This window comes from Temnothorax curvispinosus, unplaced genomic scaffold (assembly GCF_003070985.1).
Source record: "Temnothorax curvispinosus isolate PA1 unplaced genomic scaffold, ASM307098v1 QBEX01005835.1, whole genome shotgun sequence".
Taxonomy (NCBI): Eukaryota; Metazoa; Arthropoda; class Insecta; order Hymenoptera; family Formicidae; genus Temnothorax; species Temnothorax curvispinosus.
The window spans coordinates 87,050-104,595 of record NW_020215615.1 but is presented as its reverse complement, the minus strand read 5'-3'; the positions used below and the strand labels follow the sequence as shown (position 1 = coordinate 104,595).

Sequence of the window (17,546 nt, the reverse complement as noted above, 5' to 3'; positions counted from 1 at the left end):
AGTGAAACTAGTAACTCGTTATGCCAATCGGATTTGCAGTGATCTTCTCATTAAATTCCCATTAAATTTCACCCGTCCGTTGGTTTGTAAACAGTTTGCTAATAGTTTTATTATATTTTACGCGAGAGTTTTACCGATGCATGTAACTTGCTTCAGATATGACGCAATTTTATCTTCTACTTTTAATAGAATTGCAAATGCATTATTATATAGTGGTATCAGCATAATGTTTTTGCCCCTATTAAAATAATATTAATAACAGCAATAATAGGAACGTTACGGAATACTTTTTGAGTCAAATATATCCTAATATATCCAAACAATTAATTTTTATCTTCCTAAATAAAGATCTAAAATAATTTGGAACGATATCGCCAATATCCCGAATGTTTACGGCACTGTTGGTGCTATTACTGTCACTACGATAATTATCGTATATATTGCACACAAGCGCGAACATAGAGACAAGTAATGAAAGGATTAAGTCGCGTATAAAGCGCTTTATCCGAACAGAAGCACTCGCTTTGTGCCCGAACTGTAAAGCTGCATTTAACGGAAGCTGCTGTTATGCTGCTGCTGCTGCTAGTCTCGACTACACGTACATACGCTCGGGAATACGGTCGTGATGGTCTGGCGGCTTTCGGAATTACGTATTTTCACGTATCAAGTAAACACGATGACGTCGCGCTCGTAACCCGCTCGTAACAATCAGGATTTGTGTAAACGGTGTAAACGTACCCGGGTCTCCTGCTATTATTTCCACGTACATACACGCCGTGGTTAATAAATGGCCGAGCGAAGGATCAAAATAAACCGTGGACCGCACGAGAATTTGGAACTTGGCTCCGCTTTCTGAATCGTCTTATCGCCGTCGCGTGCGATTCTACGCGCGATGACAAAATTAGCAACAGGAAACGTCCGGCGAACTGCGATGTCCCCCGAAAGTTTATAAGTTATTCACGATGCGCAATGAAATATAAATTAATCTTTGCACCTATATGAAAAAAGCAGTTACGCATTCAACGGCTATTGATTATTCGATTATAGTTAGATTATATTGCGTTGAGTAATTATTACTATTATTAATTATAATTAATTTTGTATTACAGTAAAATATTGAATACCGAATATACCAAGTGCACATCTATCATACTCTCTTATAAGTGTACATTTGACGATATATAAAGTCGATTTTTCTTTTTGATATACCTATAAATGTGACTATTGACAAATGTCTCTTGTTATATACAGATATGGAGCAAGATAAGCTTTCAAGCAAATTAAGCGTCAGGAAAAGCAGATTAATATTTTAATGTTTCTCCTCTGTTATAAAATGAAAAAGTAAGATGTAACTCGATGGCAAATAAATAAATATAATATATCTTCCCGCATTAAAGATATGCTTTTTAGACGAGTGCAATAGCGATACTGGGAAATATATGTTTCGCAAGAGCAACACGCGAGTTAAGCGGTCCTGTTGCCTCGAGAATTGTTTATGAAACTTAGAAGACGATACAATAACGCAGTGACGTGATTATGAAACACGCGAGAGAAGACGGAAGACCGGATTATCACGTGTCGCGAAACATCGATGCGGAATACCGGTATATAGCGCTCGCAGTCGCGGATTCAGGTGCGCTTTAAATTCATGGAATTTACGCTCGTTCGTTCGTTTCTCGCGGAATATCTCGCACACGTGAGGGAAAAAGAAGAGAAAAGAGAAAATATCCGGATCAAAGAGTCACGAGAATTAAACGCAGTCTATGCAACTTGTTTAAACAGGCCCTCTTTGCCATCACATTTCTTGCGGTTTATATGACGTATACTGATACCCGTATAAATATATTAAAAAAAAAAACAAGTATTTATTAAAATGTGAATTTATTCAAATGAATACGTTCGCGCATATATCTATACGTGCAGTCTCGTACGCGGAATAAAAATTACCTATGCGAGGAATATTTTACGGACGAGAAACTTTTCGCATCTATAACAAAAAAGCGGTTTTTATGACGCATTAACATGCTTAAAATATAAAACATAAAAACCGGAAGAGACTTCATCAAATAAAACTTAAAATAAGTTTATTTATAATATTTATACCGTATATTTTTAACACATAGTAACATAGATTTATAACGTAGTGTTTTAAACATACGCTACAAATTTTATAAATATCCGAGAAAACATGTTTCATGTATAATTATATATAAAATAAATTCATATATGTTTTCTCTCTCTTGTATAATCTCTGTTTGTATATACATGTAAAATAATAAAAAAAAAAGAATTAAAAATAATTAAAAGAATAATTTTCAAATGTTTTATTTTACAAAAAATAAAGTTTGAGTTAATAAAAGAATTATCCATATAATAATATAATCATAGAAATAATCGTGTATAAAATATGTTTATAGGACATTGTATAATCTAATCGCAACTTTACTTTTTGTAAAAAAAACAATGCAAAAGTTATTTTTCTATAATTATTTTTCAATTATTCTTTATAATATTATTTGTCTTATATGTATAAATAGAGATTGTACAAAAGAAAAAGGTATATATATAAACATATTTAATTTACAATTATATATGAACAATTTATTCCCGAGTAAATTTGTTCTAAGTTTAATTAGATGAAGTGAATCCTATCGGTTTTATATTATTCTCGAGGCTTACGCTCTCTAACGCAACGGAATTTAATTTCAAACTTAAATCATACAAAGATTGTTATTAAAATTACAATACATAAATTTAATTAATTTCTGCGACAAAAGAAGCCACTCGGTACTATATACGCATGTTACGTAACGTTATTTAATAAAGTTACAGTTATCAGATATGGCGTTTAATTCGTACGATAAATCTAAAAGGCTAAAATACTAAATAAAAATTAAATTCAACTTTATACAATCATTCAATTATAAGCAATTGATTAATATTTCACAGGTTTCTACGATTTTTAAAATAATAGTTTGTATTTTTGTAATTTTTGTGATATAAATTTTAGGACGTTTAATAAATTAAATTGATTTCTATAAACACTACAAATTTTCATGCAATTCTTAATAACGCCTAAAGTGTTTCAGTATGTTTTGTTACCGTTAACGAATAATTTCTTAAATAAAGCTTTTATTTTTTTTTCACAAAAGTAACGTAAAGATCATAATTTTCCGATGATTGAATGCACCATCGTATTTATATTTCTATATAGATTTTATTTATAATGGCAAAAGAATGATGCATCTCTATAAACTGTCGCATCATATAATAAAAGCACTTTTTCATTATAATTTCATACTGTCGAAAAATCGCTACTGTCACAAAAGTACAATATTTATATTTATATTGCAATATGCAGCTTGTTCTCGACTGTCATATTGAGTTACGAATATTATAATAATTATAACTTTATAAAAAGTCAGAAAATAATAAATAATTCTTTCTTAGATAACATAAATTCAAATTTAATGCAACAACGTTGTTTGTCTGTAACACATTTTTGTTGCTAACATTCGCTGAAGATTTTCGGTAGTACGTTACACATCTTCACACGTTAGAATATTAAATTCATATTTGATGTTTATTAACATTTGACTAAATGAATTTGACTATATGCAATAATTACACTTAATTATCTATACTCAATATCTGACGTTAAATGACACGTGTTGTTTAAATAATTATATGAATACTTATATAACAAAAATCCAAATATAATAAAATAATGTAAATCATAATTTTAATACCATTAATTGGGCTAAACAAAATCATGAAAAAATTTATGGAAAATCTTTACTTATTATATTTACTTATTATAGTAATTTTCAGTCAGACATTCCCGATTCTAATCAAACTCGCGCGGTGTCTTTCAATGTGTTGACGACATTGCATCAAGATTCTTTTTCACAAGCAACTGTTTGGGTAAAAAATGTTGGTTTTCACACATTTAAATCACTTATAAAATTTTGATTAATAAATCTTTAATAACCCAAGTTTTATCCTCCCATGAGTAATCTTCTGATCTAATTAAAAACTTCCTTAAGAAATAATTACGATGTCAATCAGTATTTAACAATTAATCGCTTGACAATTTGAGAGCGAATAATTTGCAATAAAAAATGGCGTGTACTTTCTGCAATCTTAACACAAAGCTCTAATTAGTTTGTTCACTGAAAAAAAATTACCTTCTTCCTCCATGCTCGCGGATGAGATTTCCTCAGGCCTGGCTTCAATCCAAATTGGTTTCCTTCGACGAGTCGAGTATCATTGACGGCGCGACGTCGCTTTTCTCGTACACTTCACCTTCTTCACGACATGTTTATCCGTTGCGCGTCGCGCGACGTTTCCAAATTCCCCGAATTTACCATCTAAGAAAGCGATTCGATTTCGCGCTACTCGTCCCTGCGCACATCGAAATCCAGATCGCAGAGGATCGCAGGCGAATCCAATATACGCGAGTGTAAATATTTGCCCCTCGTTCGGATCCAATTAAATTTTTAACGCGCGAATTTTCACCATTGCCGTCGTCAGGCGCGCGGTTCCGTTCGACAGTGTCATTATTAATCGTTTGTTTATTCTCGATTTGTTTCCCTTTTTATTTTCTTTTTTTGTGGGGAAGAGAGGAGGCGGCGACGGGCGAAGAAACATTCGCGCGACTCGTATCGGCGAGAAATTATATCGAAATTAAACTTTCGATTCACTGCATATCAATGCACGAATTAATTTTCGAGTAGGTTCAAGGAGCGAAAGCTCTACTGCTTAAATGCGGCCGAATTTATTGTATTAATTGTATTAATTTAATGTCTGCGTATTATTTTTCGGAAAGAAATACTTTTTTTTATATATATAGAGGTCTCCTAATCTAAACCTTTTCGACGGGCTCTCCGTCCGACCGCCTTCGCAGCCGCGAAGCTTGCAACTGGTGGCTGAATTCCCACGTCGGGATCGCCGCGAGATGCTTCCCTACCCCGGCTACCCCTACAATCCCTTCGCGGTAACTCCGTTGTAAGCTGCGCGAAAGCTCGTCACTCGTCACTCGTGACGCTTTAATCCCAGGCGTGATCACCGTGAGAGAGAGAGGCGACTCGCAATTTCAAGGCGCGTTTGCCTGTCTTCGACGCAATCTCCTTTCATTAATCACCAGACTTGAAATTGATTTGAAATTAAAGTAACACAATATAAAAAGCCTCGATCACATCGGGCTGTCGTAACTGCTTCTGAAAGAAACCGTGATGAGATTTTAATTATTTCTTGTCACGTAATATTTCGTTATGCTGCGTATAAAATTTGTACAATACCTTACACGATATAGATAACAAATAAATAAATAAATACGAAATGTAATCTTTGGATATAAAAAGATTCGAACATATACAATTGATCTATCGTGCATATATCTTCGTGGAATAAACTTTGTCAGTTACTCGGTGGTATTTATATATGTATATTGGAAAATGCAATTGACTTCGGGTTTATTTAAACTTATGAAACGTAATAAAAAAATTTAATTTTCTCCCTTACCACCAAATTTCTTCCCTCAGATTATCTCAGATAATCAATTTATTAGACAGCATGGACCTTACGATATGTAATATATCATATATTGACATATGATATCAAGAGTTCATTAATGCGGAACTTTTTCGACATACACAACTTTTTTCTTTTCGCTTTCGCTGAAATTACAAATTGTATATTTTCTTATCTTTTGTTAGAAAGAAAAAATCTCTATATTAAATATAGATATCTATATTTAATATAAAATATAAAACGCAGCAAACATAACAAAAGATAAGAAAATATACAATTTTATATTAAATATAGATATTTTTTCTCTCTACCAGTTACACTAGTTATAAGCTTGCGTAGGTGCATCTTGACCTTAGTCAACAAAATTAATTAATTACCCAGGTAGCACAATAACGTCAAATGACATCTTAATGCCATCGATTAATAAATTTTAATGCGTCTAATAAGTCATTAAGACGTCTTTAGATATCATCCTGCTATAAATAACTAAGTAATTTCCTCAGCGAACTAATTAAAAATTAATTAATTGACTATAGTTATAGTTACATGATAATAAATTAAATAAATACATCGCTTATTTGCTGCAAATGATATAACTAAAAAAAAAAACAAAATTTTTTAGAAAATAAATATTTTAAATAATTAAAATTTTGTAATATTATTTTTAAATACGATTTTATAAACTTTATATAAGTGTATAAACTACATAATTATAGAGGGACAAAAGTATTATAGCTATATATTAGCTCTTAATTTAAATTTCTTCTGCAAACAACTCAAAAAGGACAATCTTGAGATTCATCGTAGCAAATGATATTCTCATAATAGCACAATATATATATATATATATATATATATATATATATATATATATATATATATGTGTGTACGAATAAAGATGTATCCTTTTATTTTACAAATTGTAACAAATATATTTATTCTCGTAATTATAAATTATAAATTGATATATACGTTATACAAAAAAAGTACAGAACTGGTTTTTTTCCATAAGACTCTTTTTAATAAATGATATATGTATATAACTAAAAAATGAGATTGATAAATACTTCCGCTTACAATTAAAATTGATTATTCATCTGTTAATTATCCATCAAATATTTATATTTTACAATTACTTTTGCGGTATTGTAGCAGTATTGCTATAATAGTTTTTCGCAAACACATCGGATAATATGATGCTATATTTAATCACAAACTTATATTTAAAAAAAAACTGAAATTAAAGTCTTTTAGTATTGAAATTTCTTTTACATTTCTTTGTTATATACACAAAAAATCTATATTAATATTGTAATACTAGAAATTTGTTCTATTTTGATTAGACAAAGTAAAAATATAGATTTTTAACATCTAAAAATGAAGAAACATTCTTCTATTAATAAATGAGTCAGACAAGTGTTTATTTCGTATTTATTTCATTCCTAATATTTCAGTTGTATGTGCATCAATTTAACATATTACTTATATGCGTGTGATTATATATACATATATATGTGTATATATATATATAAAATATGAATCCTTAAAGAAATTCCATTTCCCGTTCGATACCGACAAATTTAAGTTGTTCCGTCGGTCCATATCTAAAAATTGTCATAATTTATACAGTTTTAATCATGTGATTGTGATGAATCAATTAATATCACAGTGATATACCTATAGTCAAAAAATAATTCTTCCCCAGGTTGGATTGCTCTTTTGGCAAAAATACCTATTCTGTGGTCACCGTTCACCATCATTACTTTCGCATAACAATTGGGATTTATCGAATGATTGGCGAATCTTATTTTATTCCCTTTTCTTGTTGCGTCAACGACAAAGTCTAGAAAATATCTTTTAATCCATCTTCTTCTTGGTCATTGACTACGTTTGCTGCATTTATATTGTACTTACCATTATTGAGGTTGAAAAGAAAACTGCACATATATTTGTCATATACCTTTCCTCTTCTATCGGCTTCATCCTGACTGATAATTTCGCCGCAATACTCGGAGATAAATTCATTCTTCGCCGCTGACTCTTTCAGGAAAATCCCCCAACCTGCTACATCTGAGGGTGCCATCAGAAGATGCTTATCTACAAAATAACATTTTCTTATCTTTCGTATATATTTGTTGTTTCTAACAAAGTAGACGACAAAGTCTATTAATCTTACGAAGACCACGTTGCACGCTGACATTCTTGCAAGATATTTTCGTGATATGGAATTGATCAGCGCCACACGTCTGACAAAGATCCGGGTCACATTCCCTTACGGCCAAGTAACACGGGCATTGTTTAGTATTGCACTGAGCCTTGCATCTACAACCGGGAAATCGATTCTGGCATTCGCTGCTGCACTGACAGAATTTCTCGCAAAAGTTCTGCGCTTGGATACAGGGACACGAGTTATCGCACTGTCGACCCGGATGATCGCAAGGTGCAAAATTATGCACATGATTAGCACCTGTCGAAAGAAATTAATTAGAAATCGAAAGAAACATGAGCTTAAAACTTTTGAAATCGATCAATGAACGTACCAGAATCTTTCTTAAGTTGTATCTTTCTGCAATGCATGGACCATAATCGGTGCTTCTTCTTCTTCTTTCGTGGTGGCGTAAAGTCCTTCAGATTTTCTATAGCGGGGATGTCCGAAGCCTCTTTTTGTGCGAATTCATACACCTCTTGGCAAGTTTTCGTCAACATGATTTGAGCTAACGCGCACGGATTACCGGGGAAGGCTTTGTGAAGTGCTCGGAACAAGCTCTGTTCCGAACCTGTCCACGAGAATTCGCTTTCTATCTTATTTCGTTCGCCAATTCCTAATAGCGTGAAGGGTGTCTGATTTTCAGGTTGCGCTTGATCCTCCATCGTTTCCTCAGGCTTGGAGTTTTTGTTAACGTTTTGCTTAAAGTCTAATTTAAGTAATAAAACTTGTTAGAATTTCATTTAAATATATACGTGTAATCTCATGGTGACGAGTTATACATATTAACCTTGACAACTGCCTCCTTGACTGTACTTATTGCTGTCGTTGCTATCCTCGCTGCTTGCTTCATTTCCAGAATCAACACTTGCTTGTTTTCGCACCTTCCTAGGACCACCGCGTTTCTCGTCGCCTTCATCCTCTTTTATATCTGCTGCTTGTGCTGCCAGCTTTTCCTTCATCCCCTCCTACATAAAGAAGTACGATATCAACAAATCTGTACTTTGAGAATAGACATTCTGTTATATGGAATATAGCATAATACGTAGCGTACCAAATGCATGTAACATTCTGTCCCACATGGCTCCGCAAATGGTTTCAAATCGGGTCCTTTCCGCTTCAGCAAATTCGGACCTGGATGGCAAACTTGAAGACCTACAAGCAATATCATAAACTCACTATGAATGTCGACTCTCGTCGACTAATTCGGCATAGTTGAATGGAGAGAAATTTAGTGGACACAGCGATGAACGATGAATGAAATATGATTTCAGATGAGCCCTTGACGATGCCTCTGTGCTAAACAAAAAAAAGCTTCCGATCGATAATGCATTAGTTTGTATGCAATGTTGTTTACCTTGCGGCGAGGTCCCCCTGGCTGCTACGATAAATCAGGAATCACAAATTATTGTAATTAATAAACTTTCAATTTAGGACACATTAAATATTATACAATTATTTAGTAAGATGTATTTCAGCGAAGTATTTCTTTTTTGTGGTATTAATTTTACTCTACCGCTAAAAATACTATTAAGAAGTGAATATTAAGAACTAGTTAATGTTAAGTTAATATTAAGAAGTGAATAGATAATAAGTATTAAAGATAATATTATTTTTTATGATTAATACTTCACAAAATACAACTTAAATAGTCAAGAAGATCGCTTCATTGCAGTATACTCACGATGTAAGAAGCAGTCGTACTTGAAGCATCGCCTGCAGAACAAAGTATGGAAAGAATGCATCGTTTGTTCCCTAGGTACACTCCGTGCTTTTATACCATCTATATTGGGCGTACATTCCGGCGGTAAAACATTTGGATCAGATCTTTCTGTCAATTCAATATATTTCTCCTTTAATTCTTCAGGTCTTCCTTTATCAGGAAACATGCTTGATATTGCCTGAAAATTATAATTGTAGAGCATTGTTATAGGATTATACTAATATCTTATTGTGATATTTAATTTCCTTACATTAAATATATGCATTGATGGAAATGGAGTAGCTGCTGTCTTTCCACCTTCAGTTTTGTCTGTTTTGAGCTCAGTCTTCATTTCAACATCCTTCTTCTCGTTTTCTTTTTGATTTTCTTTTTCTTTTAAAGACTCTTTTCCTTTCTTCGTTTGTTCTTTGTCCTTATCATCTTTCTCGTAAGTCGCTAAAGCATTCACCAAATCAACAAAGATGGAATCATCCATGAAACCAGATTCTCTGTCACCATGGACCTGCAACAACAAAGTTGTAGCGATAAAAAAATTCATCACTACTAATGCAAGTTTCGACTGTCCTCCGTACCTTTCCATCATAATTTTTTATAAGTTCCTCGATAAAAGTACCATCTTGATCTAAAATCTCATCGCCCATATAAGGAATATTATGCAAAACGGTTTCATCCTCCACCATAAAATTCTGCTGAATAGGAGCCCATGTATACATGGTTGGTATAGGGGTCACTGCATTAATAATTTTTACAGGACAACTTTGCACATCGCCATCAGGACTAGTAATTTCAGCTTTCTTCATACAGGAAAGGTGAGGTGGAATATCTTGGATTGCCAGCCACATTGCCTTTCCATCTGTCCAACGTTTTTGTTCAGCCATGAGAAGCTCTATTCAATAAACAATCCTAGATATTTATTACGAAAACAAAGTTATATGTTAACATTATTGGAGCTATCAACATTACTTTTAACATTACGACTTTAAGTTTAACGGATAAAAAATTGACATAAAATTAACAGAAATGGAAGAAAACCAAAAATATACTGATTAAAATAAATTCTTTCAGATACAAAGCAACACGTATCTATTTTCGTAGGAAAAACACCACTTACCTGTCATAACCTTACGATTCTGATTCCACGCGATCTTGACTTCATCCGCTCGTTTATAGCGTTTCATTTGCCGCAATCGCATGTACTCCGACTTCACTCTCTTCCTCCATTCCGCCGAGACTTTAGCTTTCGACATAGTAACATAAATGCACGCTCCTCGAGCAAAACTAATAACTATTATACATCAAACAACATAAATTGCCATTTATGAAAAAAAACAAGAGCGTCAGGAGTCAGGAGCTGTCAGGAGCAGGAGCTTCGACCTCCAACTCCAACTCGCATAGAGAGGGTAGACCAACTCCAACTCCTGGAGCACCCTGTGGTACCCTCTACTGCAACATTTGGCAACTAATCCCAGTGCTCTGAACGCGCCCATCGATACACCTTTCATATCTTTTTACACGGATAATATACGGTGAGATGTCTATTATTAGTTAGTTTGTCTGTGAGTGTGAGGTGGTGTTTCCCGATCGCTACGTTATCGAGTGTATCGGGATCGGGGTTAGGTTAGGTTATGTTAAATTTTATTTTTTGACGTGCGAGCATACAATGAACGAGTGCGGTTGAACCACATATTCGTATGTGATGCGATTCGAGAGATATATTGTCCTATTCTAAATCTTTCCAAGTTCGAAACACTTTTGTCTCGAACGGCAAGCACACAAGTGGATAAAAGGTCTCAAGAGTGAAACAGTTGAATTGATTATTTCGCGAGATTATATGAGTGTTCAAGTAACTGTATGTTTTTACTCGAAGCATACAATCGACAAGGTACTATTGAAAACCGACATCTTATGGAAATTTGCTCGACTGCCACAATTTGGATGGTTATAGTTCATGATATAATATTAATTTTGTGATCTATTAATCTCTCCTGATGTTTCCTAGTTTTATAGACACATACATATGTATGTATACATGTATCGTATATGCATATAAAAGTAGAAAACAAAATTAATATTATATTATGAACTAATTATCCATATGTATGTATGTATGTATATATGACGTACGTATATATGACATGAGGCTTGTTCGTTTTCGCTGCGCTTCTGAATTAGTGCAGTAAGTTAGAATGGGAATAAATATATTTATTTCATTCCAATTTATTGTACTAGTTCACAAGTGCAGCAAAAACAAACAGGCCTATGATAATATTCAATTTTTTTATTCAGAGCTGCACCTCTGTGTTAATTATCCATAGGCATGTTTGTTTTAGCTGAACTTCTTTGCACGGTTCATCTTTCCTCTTTTCCTTTTCACGTTGGAGAAAAAAAGAGAAAAGATGAACTGTACAAGAAGTTCAGCTAAAACGAATGTTCATGTAATAATCAAACTCATGTTTGATTATTTGTACAAAACTATATATGGAAGAAGATATGTAATGTTGTAATGTTGCAGCAATGTATATAATATTGCGTCGTAAATATCTTATGCTTACACATAATGCATCCATATAATAATAAAAAATCATGACTTATTGCATTAGAAGTTAATTAATAGATAGTTTTATCAGATACTTTTATCGGTTGAAACAGTCGAGAAAATAAATTCTCCCCCAATTATCCCTGGGTTCATCGAGCCCCCCTTGATAGTCAAAAATTTACTTAGGATTGGTAATTTTTAACAGCATTTCGCCGATGCTCGAGGGAAAAGAAGAACGAATGTTGTTAAGCTGCATACGTACATCTCGTCGAATAAAATACTTCAAAGAAGTAACCAGGCAAAATATATTTTGGTAAGGAATTATGAATAATAATATATTATATTTGAGAAAATGTTTTCTTATGTTTTACTTTGTTATATCGTTAGACAAATTCCCATCGAATTAAATTATTCCAAAAATAGTTCTACTTGTATAGAAAATAATATAAATAATTTACATTTATAATTAATAATTAAATAAGGTTTTTTCAATGTATATACGTACATGCACACATATATTGTCTTCCTATTACAAGTGTATATTTTTCTCTAGCTAAAAAATTGTGTTATTTTCACGTTATTGAATATATCATAAATGATGTAATTTAATTAAATCGTCCTAATGGTAAAAATATGTGATCTGTTTGTAATATCTATACAATTATGCCAATATATGATATAACAGAAAAAAGTGACTCAAAATAAGTCGAAATAATACAAGAAATTGTTTAAAATTAAGCTTTGTTTTCGAAGAAAAAGAAATTATATCACTTAGATCTATATTATTTTAATGTAAAAAAAACACTCCTAAATTATTTAACAAATTTGTAAAATTGTGAAAAATATTTTTCTATTTATAGGAAGTCAATATGGTTCGTGTAAACGAGAATAATTTATTTTAGAGTAAGGAGAAAAAAATTGCTATTGTTTGGAATGCTTTAAGTTTTGAAGATAAAATATTCGCAACTGATCTCACGATAAATATATCGTTAATTCTCGATATAACGTCGATCATCCATGAGATTAGGATATATATGCGATCTAATTTTGCTATCGAGTCGATATTGCGCAATGTATCTGACGAACATAGGCGCTTCCTCGAAACGTTCGCCGATTGGTGAAAATAGAGTGACATAGAAGTGGTTCAGTGATAATATAGGAGCGCGTCAAATTTTCAGACTATATTCCACGAAGTAGACGTCATCGCTGTGCAGTGCCGTCGTTATCGTCTGGCGTACCGATCCTTGCCAAAAATGTTTTTCTACGAATTCCTATTTCGATACACAGAGCCGAAGTCTTCCAACGGTGTAGAACTCTTACGTTACATTTAATGACTGAAGATACATTTTCATTGACCATGCAGAATAATAAAAAGAATTGATTTACAGTAAAAAATAAAAGTAAAGTTTCATTTTTTAACAAATTAAATTAACTTTAAAGTACTTCTATGCTTAAAATCTGATATGCAGCATAGTTTTCCTCGAAACAATATAATTCCTGTGCTACTTCTTTTGCCATGGTTTTAAAGATAAATCTATTTATTAATTATAACGGACTATCTTGTATAATCAATACTTGGCTAATTACACTGATTTTACGTTTGGTTTTAGACAGTTATTTTTAAATAGACTTTTATATGATCCTTTTTATAAACACATTTTTATTAAAGAATATCTTTTTAAACTCTTTTTAAAATCTATTCTATATATACGTTTTTCGGATGTTGTCTATATATTTGGCGTATCTTTTTTATCTTTATATCCAACCTCGGTGAAACGCATATTTTCTCCGTCTTTTGCCAACCTTCGATTTGCAGCTGTTGGGAGTAAAAATAAGTTTAACATACAGCACACAAAACTTTATTTTTAATATTTTTTTTAAACGCCTATGATACGTAGTATGATTTATGATCAGTTTTTGATAAAAGATTACCGACTTAGATTATATCATTTATAATGTTTTATGATTAAAATATTTTTGCCAAAATGCACCTACATTTTTCGTAAATATGTACACAAATAATTAATTTAATAATTTTGCTATTTATGCTTAGAGTAACTTAATATTCGTTGTATTATTTCAGACCGGAGTGCTATGTTGATTGTGGCGATTCAATTGCGAGTACACATACATGATGCTGAGAATGATGTGTCCAAAATGCCACCATCGCTTTCCAGTGGTGGGATGCTGTTTAAAGTGGAGCGATGAAACTAGCCAAAAGAAAATGAAAGAGGAAGAAGACAAGGAAAAGAAGGATGAAGAGGAAGAGGAAGAAGAAGAAGAAGAGGAGGAGGAAGAAGAAGAGGAAGAGGAGGAAGAAGAGGAGGAAGAGGAAGAGAAAAATGGAGAATACGTGAAAAAAATGATTGCTAATACTATCAGTTCAACGGCACCTCATTACGTTAGTGGCCTCCCAGTGTCACGTGGCTACACCAGTGGCAGCAGTTGTTTCATAAACCCATCCACAAATATTCACGAGCCCACCATTTTCCAGCCACGTGCAGTCAACTACGGCTCCAATGTTGGAATTACCAGCTCTGATACAATGGAACTCTTTTATGACATTGAGGCCTCGTCGATGAAACAAAATCACCATCCGCTATTAAGATCGCCAATATATCAGTCGAATGATCAAGATTCCTTTATTGTGGTAACAGATAATCTTAACTATGATGATACGGAACCTTCAGAACTATATGTCGCAACTACGTGCGAGCTGACTGGTGGCAACGTTACAATTGCTACACCCGATATACAATCAGGTGGTTGCCTTGTACAAAATACAGAAACGGATGTTCTGGTACAAGCCTCGCAAATCAAAATTCAACCGAAGCTTACTGGCGGCGGTTGCCTTGTGCAAAAGAAATTGTCCGCTGAAGATGAGCGATCGACGACATCCAAACATACGAAAAACTTCGCGCTCGTCAATAATAATGCTCGTCGGACGTTTGTTACGCCTCCCAACGGTTGTTCGGAATTGCCGGGAAACATAAAGGTGTTGTCATGTGGGACGATAAGGGATAATGAGAATAACAAAATAACGAGCGCTGGATCAAGGCAGCAAAAGATACCGATGATCAAAACGAATGGCTGCGATTGTAAAGGTACGTTTCAGCAAAATCACTGTCAGTATCAAAGACGGCTGCTTGATGCATCTCTAGCGGATGATCGTGACTCCTTGCTGCTGGAGCCTGTCGGTAATAGCGTGCAATTCCGAGTGAACGCCACTGTGCAGCTACCCGCGAACCTGGGTCAGTGTACGGTAAACATTACAGCGACAACGACGACGCCGCCAAAGCAGGTAATGACGACGAAGTTGCCAGATCGTGGTAGAAATAACTTTTATGGAGGTGGTATCGTGCAACCGAACGAATTGGACTGTGCAACGGTGAATCAAATTGTTGCAATCGGAAACAACAAGGATTGTAATAACGTCGAGCAAAGGGACAATGCGACAACCACTCCGGTGTCCTGGATAATGCCGACTTCCTGGGGCCTGGATTCAGACGTAAATAGATTACGCGAGGTAAAGAGATTGCTGCAGATTTGTGGTTGGTACCATGAGGGCATCAGTTGGCAACAGAGCGAAAACCTTTTGAAGGACGCGTCCATCGGTCGATGGCTAATGAGAGACAGTTCGGATAGCAGATACACTTTTGCGGTATCTGTGAAAACATCCAGAGGCCCCGCTTCTATTAGAGTACACTATTTTCTCGAACAGTTTCGGCTCGATGCCGAACCGAAATTAGCATCGGCGATGCCATTTTTCGATTGTCCTATCAAAATGTTGGAGCACTACGTTGAGTATTCAAAGAGAATGGATGAGCATCGTAGGGAAGTCTGGGTCGACTACAGTGGACAACTATACAGCCAGATTTATTTGACCAGCCCTCTTGTTAAGGAAGTTAGATCACTGTCACATTTGGCCAGACTCGCTGTGAATCGAAGCAAGTTGCCTACTGAACGTTTACCACTCTTAATTAAAAATTATATCGAGGAATATCCGTATACGCTTTGACTGTGTAATCACATCACATGATGCGTTTATCTTCCGATATACATATATATATATATACATATATTTGCTTATATATATAATATATATGTGTATGTATGTACGTATATACATATATGTGTGTATATAAGCAAAAATTTATTTTTATATACGTAGTACGGATTTCTCCGATGGCTTATTTTTCGATAACGAACCGATTATGCCTTGAATTGCACCAATTACAGACATTGCGCAAATGCAAAAAAGAATTGTGGTTTGCGAATGTAATTATACAAAGAAATATATACACAAATATATGCACGCGCGTGCGCGTGTGTATAATAATGTGTACATATGCGTGTGTAATAAATAAGTTTTATTGATAAATATAATAGAATTTATTATATATATATATATCTGTATATATAATAAATATCTATAAATTTTATCGTAATAATTACTTATGTTATTATCACGCATATTTAGTTTAAATAATTTAAATATAATAAATTTGAAGTTTCACTAATGTTTTATTTCTTGATATAAAGTATTTTTTGCATAATGAACGATGAAATATCGTGCTTATTTATATTCTTTGTACATTGCAGTACTGTATGTTTATGGAAATATTTTTTTATATTTGACCTGATCTTGCTATATTATGTAAATCGAGCAATTTTTTTTAAATTTCTATTGTATTATTATACAAAAAGAAGAAACATTAAACCATAATATTTGTACTATTAAATTTGCATCAAATGTGTAACAAAGATATTAGTTAAAAATATATCATTCAGATGCGAAATTAATTCTTTATGACAGAAATTAATATATTTTTAAAATCCGCCGAATGCATTAAAGATAAATTTTTAATATCAACTTTGAAATACTTCGAGTTAATAAACAAACAGAAGGACAATAATATGGTGATGTAATCTCTTGAAAGTTAAATAGAACATTTAGAACTTTGAAGAATATAATACTATTAGCAAAAACAAATAGATTTAATGCATTATATTAAAAGCAACTAACACGACATGATACAATTTTATTTTAATCACCGATCGATCTATTGCATCAGACTTACTTACTGTCATTTGTTTTATTGCTGTAGTAATTAAATTAATGTGAAATTCAGTGCCATTTCACATTTTCAAACGATCAATAACAGTTTATTTTTCAACCACCAAAACAATTTATTTTTATTTTTTCTTATGCCTTGTTTTATTTTTAAATTATTCTGCTAGAAATATAAACGCTTTCTAGCGCGTTCGCGCATATATACGTTTTTGCAAGATAGACAATAATACATTATTACAATATGAGCCATTTGTAAATCTACAAAGACTTTTCGATACTTCCAAATTGAATTTACCTGTTGTTCATATCATCTCCACAAATAAATTCAATTTCAAAACTGCAATTTCGGAGTACTAGCCAATCGGTGGACTTGCAATCCAAATTGGAATCATAATATTACAGCAGCTCTAATTAATATTATAAGAACCTTGGCATAACTACCAGTATCACCATACACACTGCTAAAATCGATAAT

The 17,546-nt window shown here is 33.2% G+C and overlaps 3 protein-coding genes across 6 annotated transcripts in view; 1 reads left to right on the top strand and 2 right to left on the bottom strand.

Moving 5' to 3' along the window:
• The window catches only part of LOC112455104 (adenylate cyclase type 2), a 42,565-nt gene extending 37,644 nt beyond the window's left edge, over window positions 1-4,921 (bottom strand). The window contains exon 1 of the mRNA XM_025016810.1: window positions 4,188-4,921. Coding sequence (XP_024872578.1) covers window positions 4,188-4,200 — 13 coding nt within the window. The 5' untranslated portion in view covers window positions 4,201-4,921. The remainder of the gene's footprint in view (window positions 1-4,187) is intronic.
• Window positions 4,922-6,949: 2,028 nt separating this feature from the next.
• LOC112455130 (histone-lysine N-methyltransferase E(z)) lies at window positions 6,950-10,813 on the bottom strand. 3 transcript variants are annotated; one of them, XM_025016868.1, is made up of 12 exons: window positions 10,573-10,812; window positions 10,034-10,347; window positions 9,712-9,963; window positions 9,423-9,639; window positions 9,096-9,119; window positions 8,793-8,893; window positions 8,529-8,706; window positions 8,073-8,447; window positions 7,709-7,999; window positions 7,447-7,629; window positions 7,210-7,375; window positions 6,950-7,136 (listed from the first exon to the last, which is right to left on the bottom strand). In XM_025016868.1, the coding sequence occupies exons 1-12, from the start codon at window positions 10,706-10,708 to the stop codon at window positions 7,076-7,078; spliced, it is 2,298 nt and encodes a 765-aa protein (XP_024872636.1). In that variant the 5' UTR covers window positions 10,709-10,812; the 3' UTR covers window positions 6,950-7,075. The 3 variants fall into 3 exon arrangements, with proteins under 3 accessions (XP_024872636.1, XP_024872637.1, XP_024872638.1); XM_025016869.1 differs by having other exon boundaries at window positions 7,046-7,136; window positions 9,096-9,116; window positions 10,573-10,813; XM_025016870.1 differs by lacking the exon at window positions 9,096-9,119 and having other exon boundaries at window positions 7,046-7,136; window positions 10,573-10,813.
• A 218-nt stretch (window positions 10,814-11,031) lies between these two features.
• On the top strand, window positions 11,032-16,403 carry LOC112455131. 2 transcript variants are annotated; one of them, XM_025016872.1, is made up of 3 exons: window positions 11,032-11,343; window positions 12,203-12,310; window positions 14,081-16,403. In XM_025016872.1, exon 3 carries the CDS (start codon window positions 14,129-14,131, stop codon window positions 16,013-16,015), a length of 1,887 nt encoding a protein of 628 aa, XP_024872640.1. In that variant the 5' UTR covers window positions 11,032-11,343; window positions 12,203-12,310; window positions 14,081-14,128; the 3' UTR covers window positions 16,016-16,403. The 2 variants fall into 2 exon arrangements, with proteins under 2 accessions (XP_024872640.1, XP_024872641.1); XM_025016873.1 differs by having other exon boundaries at window positions 11,032-11,399.
• The last annotated feature ends 1,143 nt before the right edge of the window (window positions 16,404-17,546 follow it).

What these genes read in the sequence shown, in the direction of transcription:
- LOC112455130 (XM_025016868.1), bottom strand. Translation starts at nt 10,708, where the DNA reads ATGTCGAAAGCTAAAGTCTCGGCGGAATGGAGGAAGAGAGTGAAGTCG. An exon ending in TCAAGGAGGCAGTTGTCAAG is followed by an intron (nt 8,448 to 8,528) that starts GTTAATATGTAT and finishes TACTTAAATTAG; the next exon opens with ACTTTAAGCAAAACGTTAAC. An exon ending in TCTTTTCAACCTCAATAATG is followed by an intron (nt 7,376 to 7,446) that starts GTAAGTACAATA and finishes GATATTTTCTAG; the next exon opens with ACTTTGTCGTTGACGCAACA.
- LOC112455131 (XM_025016872.1), top strand. Translation starts at nt 14,129, where the DNA reads ATGATGCTGAGAATGATGTGTCCAAAATGCCACCATCGCTTTCCAGTG.